Source organism: Rana temporaria, chromosome 3 (assembly GCF_905171775.1).
Source record: "Rana temporaria chromosome 3, aRanTem1.1, whole genome shotgun sequence".
Classification (NCBI taxonomy): domain Eukaryota; kingdom Metazoa; phylum Chordata; class Amphibia; order Anura; family Ranidae; genus Rana; species Rana temporaria.
Window position 1 is genome coordinate 382,243,326 of NC_053491.1, and position 16,616 is coordinate 382,259,941.

At 41.9% G+C, this 16,616-nt stretch overlaps 1 protein-coding gene across 7 annotated transcripts in view; it reads right to left on the reverse strand.

Moving 5' to 3' along the window:
- CNOT4 (CCR4-NOT transcription complex subunit 4) overlaps positions 1 to 16,616 on the reverse strand; it is a 161,949-nt gene that overhangs the window by 48,890 nt on the left and 96,443 nt on the right. For all 7 annotated transcript variants that reach the window (XM_040345668.1, XM_040345669.1, XM_040345671.1 and 4 more), the window contains 3 exons: positions 5,278 to 5,335; positions 2,638 to 2,887; positions 704 to 1,195 (listed from right to left, as the gene is read on the reverse strand). In XM_040345668.1, coding sequence (XP_040201602.1) covers positions 704 to 1,195; positions 2,638 to 2,887; positions 5,278 to 5,335 — 800 coding nt within the window. The remainder of the gene's footprint in view (positions 1 to 703; positions 1,196 to 2,637; positions 2,888 to 5,277; positions 5,336 to 16,616) is intronic.

Consider the following 16,616-nt stretch of genomic DNA (forward strand, 5'->3'; position numbering starts at 1 on the left):
TAGACCTGAAGCATGGGGCTCTGGTGTAGCTGCAGGTAGAGCACACAAGTGTTCTATCCAGCGCCTACTGCAGGCAGCCTGTGAAAATCTTTGAGAGGCTGACAGATGCTGTGGATGGACAGTGCAGCTAGGAGGTATACATAAACGTTTAGGGCAGTATGCGCCCAGGAACAAATGCCTGGCATGCAAGGAGTCCATTGTCTGGGAATGGGAATACCATTAGGTGCACTGTCTAGCTGCCAGCCTCTCAGAAGCTGACAGGCTGCCTGCAGCAGAGATGGGTCTTTGTTCCCTCTGCCTGCAGCTAAACACCAGAGACCCATGCAATGGGGCTATATGCTCAATGTACTTATAGCCTAAACCAAACTCGGCAAACCAGGTCTTTATAAACCTAGCTTTATGCACAAAGGCACAATCATGCTGAAACAGAAAAGGACCTTAACTGAACTTTACACAAATTAGGAAATATCCAATAAATTTGCTTTAGAAAGCTGTCTATGATCTAACATACAATAAATGACCAGATAAAGTGAAATTCAGCAAAGGAAGAAATCGCTCAGTCCAGTACAAGAATTAACTTCATTGGCTTTTGCCCAGCAGTATGGACCATTTTAAGGAATGTAGCCCACCCTTTAAGACTTTCACTGACCAGGAACAGAGGTTTTCTAACCCCTTTGATACGAAAGAAAGTTTAAAAACATACCTGAAATAGGAATCCCTCCCAGACCTGTGTTGTGTTGAGAAGGGTGGCTCAAGTCCATGAAATTACTGTTTGAGGTTGGGTTTGCCGTGTGGTTCAAGTGCATGATGTTATTGCGAGGAAAGGCCATCCACGGATACCGTGTTGCCTGGCCCGGGAAACTGTACGAGTTATAAACTGCTCTGTGTTGAAAGGGTGGGAACCGCTGTGGTAAAACAGGAAAGGTGCTAGAGACAGAGTTGGCATTGGTGACTGTGGTGGGGTGAAGGAAACCAGATCCTGGCCCTTTGGCAGTAGTGTGTGGAGAGGGGTTCTGAAGAGAGCTGGGAGACAGTGCTGGCTGGTCTTGAACAGACAGTTCCTTCTCTATCAAGTCTGCTAAGGCTTTGCGGGTGATATCAAAGGGATCAAAGCCCAAGTCGTCCTCTTGCTGTTTAGAAGAGCCAAAGCCAAATGCAGCTTGCCAGTCCGTAGATGAGGAGACCGGGATTGTTTCTGCATAAACAAAAGACAACGTCAGCAACAGGTTTACTTTTAAAAAAAAAACAACAAAAAAACACCACGCAATCACTTCGATATAGCCCTCCTTTAGTGAAGCTTATTATAAATTGAACCCAAATAATGAAACCTTAATTTTGGTGGTGTGGGAGTAAAATGGTAATACTCAGAGCAGACCTAAAAATACACAGGCATGATTGTCAAACAAAATGCAGGAAAAGCCAGACAAGGATTAAATGCCAAACCAGGGCAATCCCCTGAGTGCTAGGCACTACAATTTTGGTATGGTTATAACCGATTCACAGTACAGGGAAACCCTGCATTACCTTATTTCTGTTGAGCCCTCTAAGAATCCAGGTTTTATCCACCACAGTAGTCAAACTCAAAAGAACTACACTTGTGGCAAAAAATAAAAATAAAATCTTCAAATGAGAAGTCCTTTACCTAAGGACACTAGCAAAACTGTAGTCTTCCAGACAGGTGGGGTTATACGAGTGTTCTCCTAGGAACAGTACCAGAAAAACTTGTCAGAATACAAATCCTGTACTGTATAAAGCCATCTACTTTTTTCGTATAGAATTACTACTGAAAACCATTTGCACTTCCTGTTATGCGAGAGCCTCAAAGTGAGATCTAAAACACTGCTTTCTCCATCTTGCTAGAATCTTGAGATTTGGTGATGTCAATACTGTGCTGCTCACAATTCTCCTTACTGGAGGCTCCAACTTTAAGAAGCAAAGCCCTGACTCTACCAAGATGGCAGCTTCCACACTGAGACACAATGAAGACGACGTGGTACGTCAGTAATCAGGAAAAAAAATGCTGCAGGGAGACCACAGGCAATACAGGAAACTAATCCATGCTTCTAGAGCTCAGTTATTTAAGGTTGACCGTAACAGGATATAAAAAAACAAAAAACTGTTTATAGCATTTAACCAGATCACTTGACTATTGTTAATTTCCGAGCAGGATAAGCCCTAAAATGTTTTAGCGCAATATATTTCCTGCATTTGGATAAGAAAAATGTTTAAGTGGCGGTATTGCCTCCTCGCCACCCCCCCCCCCCACCTTCTGAGTCCTCACTTGATCCATCGCTGTGCCCCTTTGTTGTGGCTCTCTACTCTCCATGCTCTCACAGGCTTTACTGAGGCTGTGGGAGTCATTGGCTCACACTACTGTGAGTCAAATCCTGTGACAAGGGAGCCGTGCTTTGTCTATGGACATGGCTTGCTTTGAGGGTACACTGAAAGGAGGATGGGTCAGGAGCGTCAGAGGGGGAACTCGAGAAGAGGAAGCTCGGGGGCCGGTATGTGCAATTCCATTGCACAGAGCAGGCAAGTAAATAATGTTTATTTAAAAAAATAAAAAAATAAAAAAAACACACAAACCAAAAAAGCGACTATATAATAATTTCTTCCATTATAAGAAACATTAGGCACCTGATGTGAAGACGCTTTGTGGCTCCGGAGCTGTGGGCCATTCACTTGATGTCTGTGGGGAACTGGGGAAAGGAGGAAGTCCACTGGGAATGGGATTTGGGTGTCGGAAGTTGTCCGAGAACAGAGACTGTGATTCTGCCATGGCATCTTCGAAGGGAGACCGTGCGCTGTGATTTGCTGAACTGGTGGGGATGGCTGTGTTGGGTTTGGATAAACCTGGCGGAGGAGACGGGGTGTCACTTGTTAATATCTATGAAAAAAAAAAAAAAAAAAGAAAACAGTTAGCAAAACTAATCTTAGGCATATAACTGCACAGGTTACATATAAAGAGTGGGTTTCCACTTGAAGACCTTGTATGAAGTGGTAATTTAAATGCCAAGTTCACATTTCACAAAACAAAAGCACCTTTTTTGCAGGTTAATAATCTGTATTTTTTTTTTTTTTACACAGAAGCCTGCAAAGTATTATACCCATGATCATCAATTTCAGGCTCCTGCACTCACTCTCTCCAGCTTTCTTCCTGTACCAGCTTGTCAACTGATAAGCTGGAGGGAGTTTAAATGGACAGCGTGCGCTAATCAGTACACTCGTAGTCCATTCTCAACTGCCGTGGTGGATGACAGGACTTGTAGTTTTCTCATTCACAGATTCATGTGAATAAATTACATGGCAGAGCCCCATACAGCCATGCCACTTTCAATATATCACAGCAGGTGCAGTGAGAGGATCCCTCGCCCACTGTCATGGAGAATGGTGTGGGGGGAATCAGGGGTGCAGAGGGAGGTTGCTTAACATGATACACCCTAAATACAGGTGTAACATGTTCAGACTGATTAACTTCTCCTATAATGCTGGAGTTTCCAAACTTTCTAAACAAAGGGCCAGTTTACTGTCCTTCAAGCTTTAGGTGGGCCGGACTGTGGCCAATGGGAGTACAACATGTCTCAACATCAGTGAGAGTAAACAATCCCCCATCCATGGTGTCAGTTGGAGGAACTGTGCTCCATCATTAACGTTATCCAAAACTAACATGTTATAGCTGTTATGAAAATGTAAAATGGAGTGTCAAAAGTGATTTTTAATATTCTAAAATTTGTAGTTTTCATTAAAGGAGAATCGCGGGATTAAAAAAAAAACAAAAAAAAAACACATACATCCTCACCTATGTGGATGCTGCATCAGTCTGAGGTTGCAGCCATCCCCTACTAACTCTCCAAAGTATTCACCAAGCAAAAAGCTGTGACTGTCAGTAACCGGCTCTCTGCTCCTCCAGTGCTCACTGGCGGTGCACTGAGAGGTTAAAGCCAGCTGTCAATTGGGAACCTGGGTGCAACCAGATATTGTTGTAGGTATCCCAGAAGAGCAGCAGAGCCTGGACAAGCTTTGCGAAGTCAGTCGACAGGCTGCTGTTGGCTGAATTATAGTCACAAGAGCGCAGAACTAAGTGCAATCCTGTGACCCATAAAAGTATGACCAAAAGAGCTTTGGCCATACTTCTTTTTAAAATAACACTCCCTGTTGTTCAGTTGTGCTCCTGTGCTATTACACGGTCATATGAACTTTTGATGGCGACAACAATTGGCTGGCACAGGCATTTTCTAGTGTGGTCATCATCACTGAGAAATGCAATGCAGCCATAGCTGAAGTGCATGTAAACAGGAAGGTGGGACAGAGTTTGCAGAAGATCAGCCAAGCAGTTATGATACAAGTGTTAAGCCTCATTCACACGACGGGCCGTTCAGGTCCGCCTGTCATGGACCTGAACGGCCCGTAGCGACGGAGTCCGCCTGTGTGAATGAGGCCTTATAGTAAACAAAATGTTTGGATTAAAGCAGCTAGGGGAAGGGTAAACAGAATAGACGAAGAAGACTTCATTGGCAGGTGTCTCTATGTGCGGGGAATGTATTTGGAAATGGGATTACCGATTCCAGTTTTTGCCACAAGGAAATTGTATATCAAATTGTATAACACTTTTTTACCCAACAGCAAGGTGTATGTGCTTTGACAGGAAAGATGCAGATGAGGTGTGCCTGCCAGCCCTCCCTTTGAGCTGTCCATTCATAGATTGCTTTGTATTTTGTGAATGGGTTCAGATAATACCAAGTTTTCTGTGATTGGGTAAGCGAAGGGGAGAGGCGGGTACAGCAACTGCACAACTCTGTAGCTTCAGTATCAGAGATCCTAAGTTCCAGCATCAGAGCATAGGAGGTACAGTGGTGGCTATACCCCGGTGCTCAGTAAAAATATCAAATGTAAATAAAAGGTGAATCCATACATAGGATGGCATATGCTTCATGGGACTTATGTTGCCCCACATTTCATATTCCTGCTATGTGTATGTTGTACCATGTACTTGTGTTAAAGTATCCTGTTCTCTTTGTATTTCTTCCTTTGTGTGAAATGTCTGGTGATCCTGTCAGTTCCCCTGTTTCAAACTGGCCTGGATTCATTTGTCTTATATCTGCCTGGAATTTAGCGCAACAAAATATGAACGACAGGTTAGTGTGCGATCAACCTCCATTTCAAAATCAAATTTTATTGCCTGGTCGTAAAATTACTTTATTCATAACTAAGCTGGTAATAGATTCCATAAGTGGGAAAGAATGATCCAATTTTCCAGAACAGAGCTTTATTACTCACCTGTTGTAAGTTATCTCCGTTTCCTATACTTAATGATTCGGGTGACTTGTCAACAGAACTGAAAAAAAAAGCAGAAGTGATAGACTTTAAAGTTGGCTTACAAAAGAAAAAAAAACATGTCCGTTTGTAATGCCTAAATACGGAGTGTAAATATTCTCATTATGTCATTCATTTGAAAGTGATGTAAACCTTGCATGAGGTTAAAATGGAGGCTACCATTCACCATCTCAAAAAGCTAGTCTTGAATTACTGACCAGAACAAAAAAAAGGCAGCAAGTGAAGCCTAAAATCCTAAACTGCAACACCTTTTTTCCACGTGGCCTCAAAATCTTCAGGATTATTTAACCACTTAAGGACTGCCTCCTGCACATATATGTCGGCAGAATGGCACGGCTGGGCACATGCACGTACCTGTACGTGCTGTTGTCCAGCCGTGGGTCGCGGGCGCGTGCCCGCGACCCGGTCCGAAGCCCGATCGCCGCTGGAGTCCCGCGACCGTTCCCTGGAGCTGAAGAACGGGGAGAGTCGTGTGTAAACACGGCTTCCCCGTTCTTCACTGTGGTGGCGTCATCGATCGTGTGATCCCTTTTATAGGGAAACACAATCGATGTCACACCTACAGCCACACCCCCCTACAGTTGTAAACACACATGAGGTCACACATAACCCCTACAGCGCCCCCTGTGGTTAACTCCCAAACTGCAACTGTCATTTTCACAATAAACAATGCATTTTAAATGCATTTTTTTGCTGTGAAAATGACAATGGTCCCAAAAATGTGTCAACATTGTCCGAAGTGTCCGCCATAATGTCGCAGTCACGAAAAAAAATCGCTGATCGCCACCATAAGTAGTAAACAATTTTTTTTTTATAAAAATGCAATAAAACTATCCCCTATTTTGTAAACGCTATAAATTTTGCGCAAACCAACCGAAAACCAAACCAAACCAAAAACGCTTATTGCGATTTTTTTTTACCAAAAATAGGTAGAAGAATACGTATCGGCCTAAACTGTGGAAAAAAAATGTTTATATATTTTGGAGGATATTTTTTAGCAAAAAGTATTTTTTTTAAAAAATTGTCGCTCTATTTTTGTTTATAGCGCAAAAAATAAAAACCGCAGAGGTGATCAAATACCACCAAAAGAAAGCTCTATTTGTGGGGAAAAAAAGGACGCCAATTTTGTTTGGAAAACATGTCGCACGACCGCGCAATTGTCTTTTTAAGCGACGCAGTTCCGAATCGCAAAACCTGGCCGGGTCCTTTAGCAGCATTTTGGTCCGGGTCTTAAGTGGTTAAGGTGGTCAGATGAGACTAAAATTTAATTATTTGGCCTCAACACCAAAACGATATGTCTGGTGGAAATCCAATACAGCTCACCCACCATCCAAATAACACCATTCCTATTAGTAAAGCATGGAGGTGGTAATATCCTGTTATGGGGGTTGTTTTTTTTGTAGCAGGGACTGGAGCACTGGTCAGGATAGAAGAAAAATGGATGGGGCAAAAAATGAAATTTGAGGAAAATCTGCTGTCCTCTGCCAAAAAAAATTGTTAATGGGAAGAAGGTTTACCTTCAAAACATGACAATGACCCAAAAGCACACAGCAACAATGACCACAGTGGTTGAGGGAGAAAAAAGGTGAATATCCTTGCCATTGAAAACCTGTTGAATGACTTGAAGACTGCAGTCCACAAGCGGTTACCATTAAATTTATCTGAACTTGAGCAGTTCTGTAAAGAAGAGCGGGCAAATATTGCAAAGTCTAGATGTGCAAAGTTAGTAGAGACATTTCCCAACAGACTATAGGCTGTAATTAAAGCAAAGCATGGTCCAAGATAATACTGACATTAGGGGGGTGATCCTTTTCCCAACTCAGCGATTCTGTTTTTGATTTTTTTTTTTAAATGTTCTATTTTCACTTGGATGTTATAAGTTGCACTGAGTAAATATAAATACAGCTGTAGCATCAAAATATGATTTTTTTTCTATACCCACTGCATGGCTAGCCTAACAAAATAGAGTAAAAACAGTAAGATCATATGCATCTAATGCAAAATAAAAGACTTGGATTTACTCACTAAATCCAGATAACAATCATGCAGGAGACGTTTAGAAGACGCAGATAAAGCACAAAAAAAAAGGGGGGGGGGGACACACACACAGAAAGTGATAATTTGCCATTTTAAAAAAGGGAAAAAACTGGAGAGGTTTATCATATTGTGAAAGTTTCACCATTTGTCTTGAACTCTTTCTGAAAAATAGCAAAACTTTTCCTGTGCCTTGAGGCCCACACACCTGCAGTGTGAGAGCATCTAAGACACTGCTGTATCCAACTACCGGTCTCACTTGATGTAGAGGATGTCAGTACTATTCAAGAAACTCTTGCTTCATTCAGTCTGTGGCTCCTCCATCTCTTCTACTACTTCTTTCCTGATGGTTGCCCCCACCAGTCATCAAGGAGGACAGCTTGACATGTAAAGCAAAGTCCTTACTCTACCAAGATAGCCACCTCCACATAGTGGAGGAAACAGTGTAGAACAGGGCATAGCAAATCTGTAATGGTAAAAAGCTCAGCTGCAGGGGGATCACAGACAATATGGTGGACTAGTCCCTTGCCCTCTGCTTGACTTTTTGAAGCACAGCTTTCGCAGTATAGGTCATCTTAGATAATTATTGCTTATTATGGAGATCACCAATAAAAAGATCTGATTTACTGCGATTTATAGCCAGTAAAAACATTTCAGTTTACCTTACTATAAAGCTTAAAATATGAAGAAATATGCATGCCCTGTGAACAGATTTTGTTGAAGTCCATGACAGATAAAAAAAAAAAAAGGTACACTACACAACAAAGTGAGCTTCTCTCTGCCCAAAAACTATACATTTACACAACGTAAACCCAAGAGAACCACAAAAAGGAACCATAATGCTTCCACATACAGTGAAAAGATCACAAGTATAGGTATAGCGTACTGAGATTGCTTGTATTAACCACTTCCGGACCGCCGCATGTACATTTACGTCAGCAGAATGGCATGGACAGGCACATCCACATACCTGCCTAGACGTGGGTCGGTATTTTCAACCGCCGCTGAGGAGAGATCACATCACACAGTGAGTCTGCACAACACTACACTGACACCAGTACATGCAGGCACATTTAACCCCTTGCGATCACCCCCCCACCCCCCTGTCACAGTGTCACTGAATGCAGTGATCATATATGTACTGATCACTGCATTTAGTGTCAGTGTGACAGGCAGTTAGTGTTAGGTCCAGGGTAGCCCCCCCTAATAAAGTTTTAACCCCTTGATCACCGCCCTAGTTAACCCTTTTACTCCCTATTGCCAGTGTCACTAAGCAATCATTATTCTGATCGCTGTATTAGTGTCGCTGTTCCCGCTAGGTAGCTATTTTTTTTTTTTATTGCCTTTTTTTTCACTAAAGACATGTGACTGAATACATTTTGGCATAAATGTTTGACTAAAATTTAGTTTAATTGATTTTTCTTATAACAAAAAAGTTAAAAATGTTGATTTTTTTTTCAATATTGTCGCTCTATTTTTGTATATAGCGCAAAAAATAAAAAATCGCAGAGGCGATCAAATACCACCAAAAGAAAGCTTTATTTGTGGGAAGAAAAGGACGCGAATTTTGTTTGGGAGCCACGTCGCACGACCGCGCAAGTGTCTGTTAACCACTTAAGCCCCGGACCAATATGCAGCCTAAAGACCCAAGGTGTTTTTACAGTTCGGGACTGCGTCGCTTTAACAGACAATTGCGCGGTCGTGCGACGTGAGTCCCAAACAAAATTGGCGTCCTTTTTTCCCCACAAATAGAGCTTTCTTTTGGTGGTATTTGATCACATCTGCGGTTTTTAGTTTTTGCGCTATAAACAAAAATAGAGCGACAATTTTGAAAAAAAAGCAATATTTTTTACTTTTTGCTGTAATAAATATCCCCCAAAAACATATATAAAAACATTTTTTTTCCTCAGTTTAGGCCGATACGTATTCTTCTACCTATTTTTAGTAAAAAAAATCGCAATAAGCGTTTATCGATTGGTTTGCGCAAAATTTATAGTGTTTACAAAATAGGGGATAGTTTTATTGCATTTTTATTATTTTTTTACTACTAATGGCGGCGATCAACAATTTTTTTCGTGACTGCGACATTATGGCGGACACTTCGGACAATTTTGACACATTTTTGGGACCATTGTCATTTTCACAGCAAAAAATGCATTTAAATTGCATTCTTTATTGTGAAAATGACAGTTGCAGTTTGGGAGTTAACCACAGGTGGCGCTGTAGGAGTTAGGGTGCACCTAGTATGTGTTTACAACTGTTTGGGGGTGTGGCTGTAGGAATGACGTCATCGATCGTGTCTTCCCTATAAAGGGAATGACGCGATCGATGCGCCGCCATAGTGAAGGACGGGGAAGCCGTGTTTACACACGGCTCTCCCCGTTCTTCAGCTCTGGGTAGCGATCGCGACGGAGCGGCTATAAACAAATAGCCGCGCCGTGGTCCCGGATCGCTCCCCGAGCGGACCCGACCTCCGCATGTAGCGGGGGGGGGGGGTGGGGGTCCCGATCGGACCCCCCACCCGCTAATAGGCGAGGACGTACGTGTACGCCCATGTGCCTGTACGTGCCATATTGTGGACGTATATGTACATGCGGGGGTCGGGAACTGGTTAAAGCGACGCAGTGCCGAATTGTAAAAACCCCTTGGGTCATTTGGCAGCATATTGGTCCGGACCTTAAGTGGTTAAGGCAAAAATAGACATAGAGAATGACTACTAATACATTTGTTTATAATAATCATCTAGCTCCAAGGATGCGTTTCAGTGTAATAGAACATCCACAGCCCAAGTATACAAGGCTCAGCTTAATCACTTACCCACTGGGCACTTAAACCCCCTTTGTAACCAAACCAATATTTAGCTTTCGGTGCTCTCACATTTTGAATGACAGTTACTCAGTCATGCAACACTGTACTCAAACAAAATTGTCCTTTTTTCCCCCACAAAAATAGAGCTTTCTTTTGGTGGTATTTAATCAGCACTGGGTTTTTTATTTTTTTGCGCTAAAAATAAAAATGTGTATAAAATAAATGCAGTTTTATTCGCTTGTTAAAAAATATGCAAATTAATATTTTTTCTTCGTAAATTTTGGCCAAAATGTATACTGTTATATATCTTCGGTAATAATAACCAAAATCAGTGTATATTATTTGGTCTTTGTGAAAGTTATGGAGTCTACAAGATATGGTGCCAATCATTGAAAATTGATCACACCTGATGTGCTGACAGCCTATTTCTTCAGACACCAACAAGCCAGGAAAGTACAAATACACCCCCAAATGACCCCTTTGTGGAAAGTAGACATTTCAAGGTCTTAAATTCGAGGTCCGCCCTCTCGCTGCAAAAATGAAAAGGTAAATGAGCGGAAGTCACACTTTTGTGTGGAACTCTGCATTACGTAAGAGGCATCGTGAGTTTTTTGAAGTTGTATTTTTTCCCCACAATTCTTTGCAAGATGACGATTTTTGGGGGGATTTTTTCCTCCCACAAAATTGTCATATTGACAGGTTATTTCTCACACACAGCACATGCATACTTGCAACTACACCCCAAAACACATTCCACTCCCCCTTCTGAGCATGCCAATACCACATGTGTGAGACTTTTACACAGCCTGGCCACATAGAGAGGCCCAACATGCAGGGAGCACCGTCAGGTGTTCTAGGGACATAAATTACACATTTAACTTATTGACTACCTCTTAGGGCCATTTTACACCAGATGCAGTTCCGTGCGTTGTTTTTCTGCACTAAAAATGCATGCACAGTGTTTTCCATGTATTCCAATGGCTCTAGTTCACACCAATGCAATCAGTTTCGGGTCAGTTTCTGCACTGGAAACTGACTGGAACGGACTGCACTGGTGTGAACTAGAGCCATTGTAATACATGGAAAACACTGTGCGTGCATTTTTAGGGTCAGGTCACACCACAGAAATGCACTACGGATACGTTTTAAAAAAAGCTCTGATGAGCTATCTTATCCATTTAACAACAGTGGACTTGAAACAGGATGTCTCTTAAGAGGTCCTGAGGATAGGACGAATAGGGAGTTTGCCTCCCATTAGAAGCTGTTGCTTTAAAGGTTGACTGATAGCTCAGACTACGTTCAAAAAGTGAAAAGCAATTTCCTTTGAGCAGGGTGCCGAAAGGGCAGGACTTTGTCTTCATTGATGTGGAAAATTAGTACCACTATAGGAAGAAAAGTAGACCTTAGGTGCAAGCCTACATCGTTACATAGGTTGAAAAGACTTTGCTCGCTATGGAAACCGCAGCTTGGCATTGCACGCCATTATTGAGCTTATGATCTACCAAAAACCCAGATCCTTATCCACTATGGATTCCCCCAGTTGTACTCCCCCTAGTATGTATGATGCATGCATATTCTTAGCCCCCAAGTCCAAGACTTTACTTGCCTCCTCATAAAAACAAATCAGGTTTGTTTGAAATTTTTTGTCTTTTAGAAACCATGCTGTCTGTTGCTTAAAATTATTTTTTCCAGCAAGAACTTGTCTGTTTTTTATTAAACGCTCCAGTTTCTTCCCGACTATAGAAGTTAAACTAACAGGTATATAGTTACTTGTTAAAGAATTTGAGCCTTTTTTAAATATAGGCACCACGTTTGCCCCAGAGCCAATTCAGTGGTACCATTCTAGTCATTAACAAGTCCCTAAAAATTAGAAACCATGGATTTGAAAAGACAGAGGTCAATTCTTTTAGGATCCGTGGGTAGATGCCACCTGGTCCAGGTGCTTTATCCAACTAGTAGTCTGTCTAAATATTTCTGGACCACATCACTTTTGAGCCATTGTGGATCATTTGGGGCTGTGTCAAAACCATCCCCATTATGGACACGAGCGCCCCCATGCGCTTTTGTATACACATAACTGAAGAAAGTATTTAATAAATTTGCCTTCTTTGTCCCATCATACACTCGAGATTATTTTGTAAAATACATGCTCAGACCTGACCTCTTCACTATTAATACATTTGAAGAAGTTTTGGGGGTTTGTACTATGTGCTGTTCATTTAGAATTTTTGCATCCTTGATTTCTTTTTTTACATATTTTGTTTCATTCTTTGTAGTATTGAAACAATGAAAGTGTTCCTTCATTTTTATATTATTTTAAAGTTATTTTATTATTTATAGCCATTTTAACTTGTCCATGAGCCACACGAGTATATGTTTTAAGGGCTAAAAATAAAACCTTTAAATATACTTTGCAGTGAGATTGCATACAGTCTTTGAAGAATTACCATTTCTGTTCTGTGTCTATTGATGCCAATATTCCCTCCAGTCTAAGTCCTGGAGAGCAGCCCTCATCCTTGGAAAATTTGCTCTCTTAAAGTTGTTTTTATTTTTCCAGTTATACATTTGTTTCTTTACAGCCAACCTTAAAGGAAATCATGTTATGTTCACCCAGATGTTATTTTATATAAATATTGGCAATAAGCTCTGCATGGTTTGAGATTACCAGGTCTAGCAAAGCATCATTCCTAGTCGGGGCCTCAACAACAGGACCTTAAATGGTCTTGTAATGGGTTTATACATTTTTGCCCTTTAACTTTCCCAGCGGTGCCATTCCTACAGTTAATTTCCAGGTATTCTAACATTTACCTTTATTATCACTGTCCCAGCCCTTTCCATCTGGGCAAGGAGCAGAGTCTCCACCTACTCGTTAACACTGGTAGGTCTATAACAAATTCCAATGATAACCTTTGTAGTATGCACACCAATGTTCAATTTCACCCATATTGCTTTAGACTCATCACACTCTTCATCAACTAGGTCTTCTTTCACAATGACTTTGAGATTACTTCTCACATAGAAAACAGACACCACCACTCCCCCGTTCTACCCTCTCTCTCCAAAAGAGAGCATAACCAGGAATATTAATAGCCAACAGTGATGAGAAGAATGAAGCCAAGATTCAGCAATACCAATTAGATCATAGTTCTCCTCATGCACCAGAGCTCCCAACTCCCCTATTATCAGAGAAATTTTCCCCAATGGGGTTTTTAGGCAGCTGCATCTTTGATGCTACTTCTGGTAGAGCGAAAATGCTGCTCACCCCAAACGTGTTTTGTCCTTTCCCAACTCCCCTATTTTGCTTGGCAGACTTCTGGCATTGGTGAACAAACACTTCAATTCATTGTCACATTTTGCAAATGTATGCATATTTTTTTTCTTTTTGGACTAAAAGTACCATTTCCAATGGTTGTTTGTAACCTAGGAACCTTCATATCTGCCATAGCCCTACCCCAATCATTCCACCCACCAATAGGGGCTGACCCCTGTCTGCCCCATTATAATCCAATTCACCCACAATTCTAGTTCAAATACTCCTCAAGCCTTCCCATAAACCTCTCCCCCAGCACAGTAGACCCCCTTTAGCATATAGGTTGCACCCCAATGAAAAGTCAGCCCAGTGCTCTTAAAACCCAAATCCCTCCTCCTACACCAGTTCTTTAGCCATTCATTCAAGTCTCTAATCGCCCCCCTCCTTTCCTGTGTTGCGCATGGCACAGGCAATATTTCAGAGAATATCACCTTGGAGTTCCTTTCGCTACAGACAGCGGAGTCATGGCCAGCCCCTTCCAGTAATTTATGAACCTGGTCCATCACATGCCGAACCCTGGCACCAGGAAGACTGCAAACCATTCGGTTGAGGCGATCCCGGCGACAAATTATTCTATCAGTCCTTACGATTACAGAATCCCATATAGAAGTTCCATTATTGTAAATGTGGCACACTGTGCACTACATAAAACCTTCAATCTTGCTAGCACACACTTCCCCAGTTATAATAAATAATAATACAAAACAGGACATTTCAAATGTTACTTACAGGCTTGATGACTCCTCTTCTAATCTCCTGTTTTCAAATCTGGTTTTTAAATCACCACTTCGTCCAGTTCCACTTGGTCTTAGTTACAGCAAGCAAAAAGGTGGCAAGCTCAGAAAATAATTCTACAGAAAGTTATATAGGACCCGAAGCACATGTGACCAATTAACCACTCCCCTTAACCACTTCAGCCCCGGACCATTTTGCTGGTCAATTACTTTTTGCGATTCGGCACTGCGTCGATTTAACTGACAATTGCGCGGTCGTGTGACGTGGCTCCCAAAGAAAATTGGCGTCCTTTTTTTCCCCACAAATAGAGCTATCTTTTGGTGGTATTTGATCACCTCTGTGTTTTTGATTTTTTGCGCTATAAACAAAAATAGAGCAACAATTTTGAAAAAAAAAAGGAGAATATTTTTTACATTTTGCTGTAATAAATATCCCCCAAAAATATATATAAAAAACGATTTTTTTCCTCAGGTTTAGGCAGATACGTATTCTTCGTAAAAAAAAAAAAAAAAATTGCAATAAGCGTTTATTGATTGGTTTGCGCAACAGTTATAGCGTCTACAAAATAGGGGGTAGTTTTATAGCATTTTTATTAATGTTTTTTTTTATACTTGTAATGGCGGCGATCTGCTTTTTTTTTTTCGGTACTGCGACCTTATGTCGGACACTTCGGACACATTTTTGGGACCATTGGCATTTTTATAGCCATCAGTGCTATAAAAATACATTGATTACTGTAAAAATGTCACTGGCAGGGAAGGGGTTAACTCTAGGGTACGAGGAAGGGGTTAATTATGTTCCCTAGGTGTGTTGTAACTGAAGGGGGTGGGACCGACTAGGGGAAATGACAGATCGCTGTTTATATATTGTATGAACATGCAATGAGTCATTTCTCCCCCTGAAAAGGACCGGGAGCAGTGTGTTTACACACACAGCTCCCAGTTCTCACTCTGTAACGAGCGATCGCGCCCGCCGGGCATGCGCGCCCCTAGTGGCTGAAATGCGAAATCACTTTATATTACGTGATTTCGCGCAGCCGACCTGCCGCCGTAAAACTGCGGCGGCTGGTCGGCTAGTGGTTAATTAGTAGTCTGAAGAAAAAAAAAAAAAGTGACAGAAAAGGTGTTAAAAAGCTGCAAGGAAAGACCCCAAAACGAACTTAAAAACGCAACACAGCAATCAGAAGCAGTCAAAAGCAAAACTGTTTTTTACTCTCCACTCAAAGTTCCCACTCTTCAGCTTCCAACCAGCAAATCTGGTCTTCGCTTAGAATGAAGACTGGCTCCTTACAAGAGGGCTTTGGACACATTTGACAGATGTGATAGACATCAAAGAGGCTAGAAACCAAGAATGGTCAAGGCTAAAATCCGTCCTATCAAAAAGCTTAAGGAACATAATAAACTCTGTGGTTGGAGTGGCTGTGTTTACACCAAGCAGAGGAAGATGTCCAGGTACAATAGCAGATCATTCTCAAAGTGGCTTCTCTTGCCTTTAACAAAGTTGGAACAGTCTCAAATTTCTCCATTCCTTAAAAACCATGCCGTTAGAGCTAAAGATGGAGAAGGCAGGATGAATTAGGGTGCCCTGAGACAGCAGGTCTAACCTATTAAGAAGTGGCCAGGGGGTTGTGTCCCAGTAGTCCGAGTATGTCTGTGTACCAGTTTCTTCTGGGCCAGTTTTGTAGAGCAGCGGAGGTAGAATTTGCACTGGAGGGAAGGCATAATTAAATCTTAAGTAGAACCAATGAACTATCTGGGCATCAGAGATGTCAGTTCTAGAGGATCCTTGGTCCTAGCTACAAACAGGGGTAACTATTGGAATCTGGAGACCAGGATATCTACTCCTGGGGTCCCCCATCTCTGACATAACTGATTAAGATGTTGGGGTGAAGAACTAATTTCCCTCGGTCTAGGTAGTGACAACTAAGGTAATCAGCCTTCCAGTTGTCCCCTCCTGGGATGTAGTCAGACTGCTATGAACAGTGTTTCTTTGTCCATGAGAATCTGGCTTTCCTCTCTCAAGACTGCATTACTTCCTGGCTACCACCGATTATCACATTTCCCTGAACTCTGAGGAACTTGAACACTCCTCCCCAGGAAAAAGAGGCATGCTTGTTCTATGCCAACAAAATAAGTTGGGGGGGGGGGGGGGGGTCATGAAATTGGGCAAATAGAACAGCCTGGAAGGAGACTACCACGAAACCCAATCTCATGGAAAATCTCACAGAGGGGCATTTCTTTGACTTCAAGTCTCTAGCATAAGGGAGAGGAGTCCTTTGGGAGAAAGTTGTCTAGATGACCTGGATGCCCTGGGATCTTATAAAGGCCAATAGAGAGGTACAAGGATCTTTGTGCACACTCTGAGGGCAGAGGAAAGGCTAAATAGCAGTGTGACA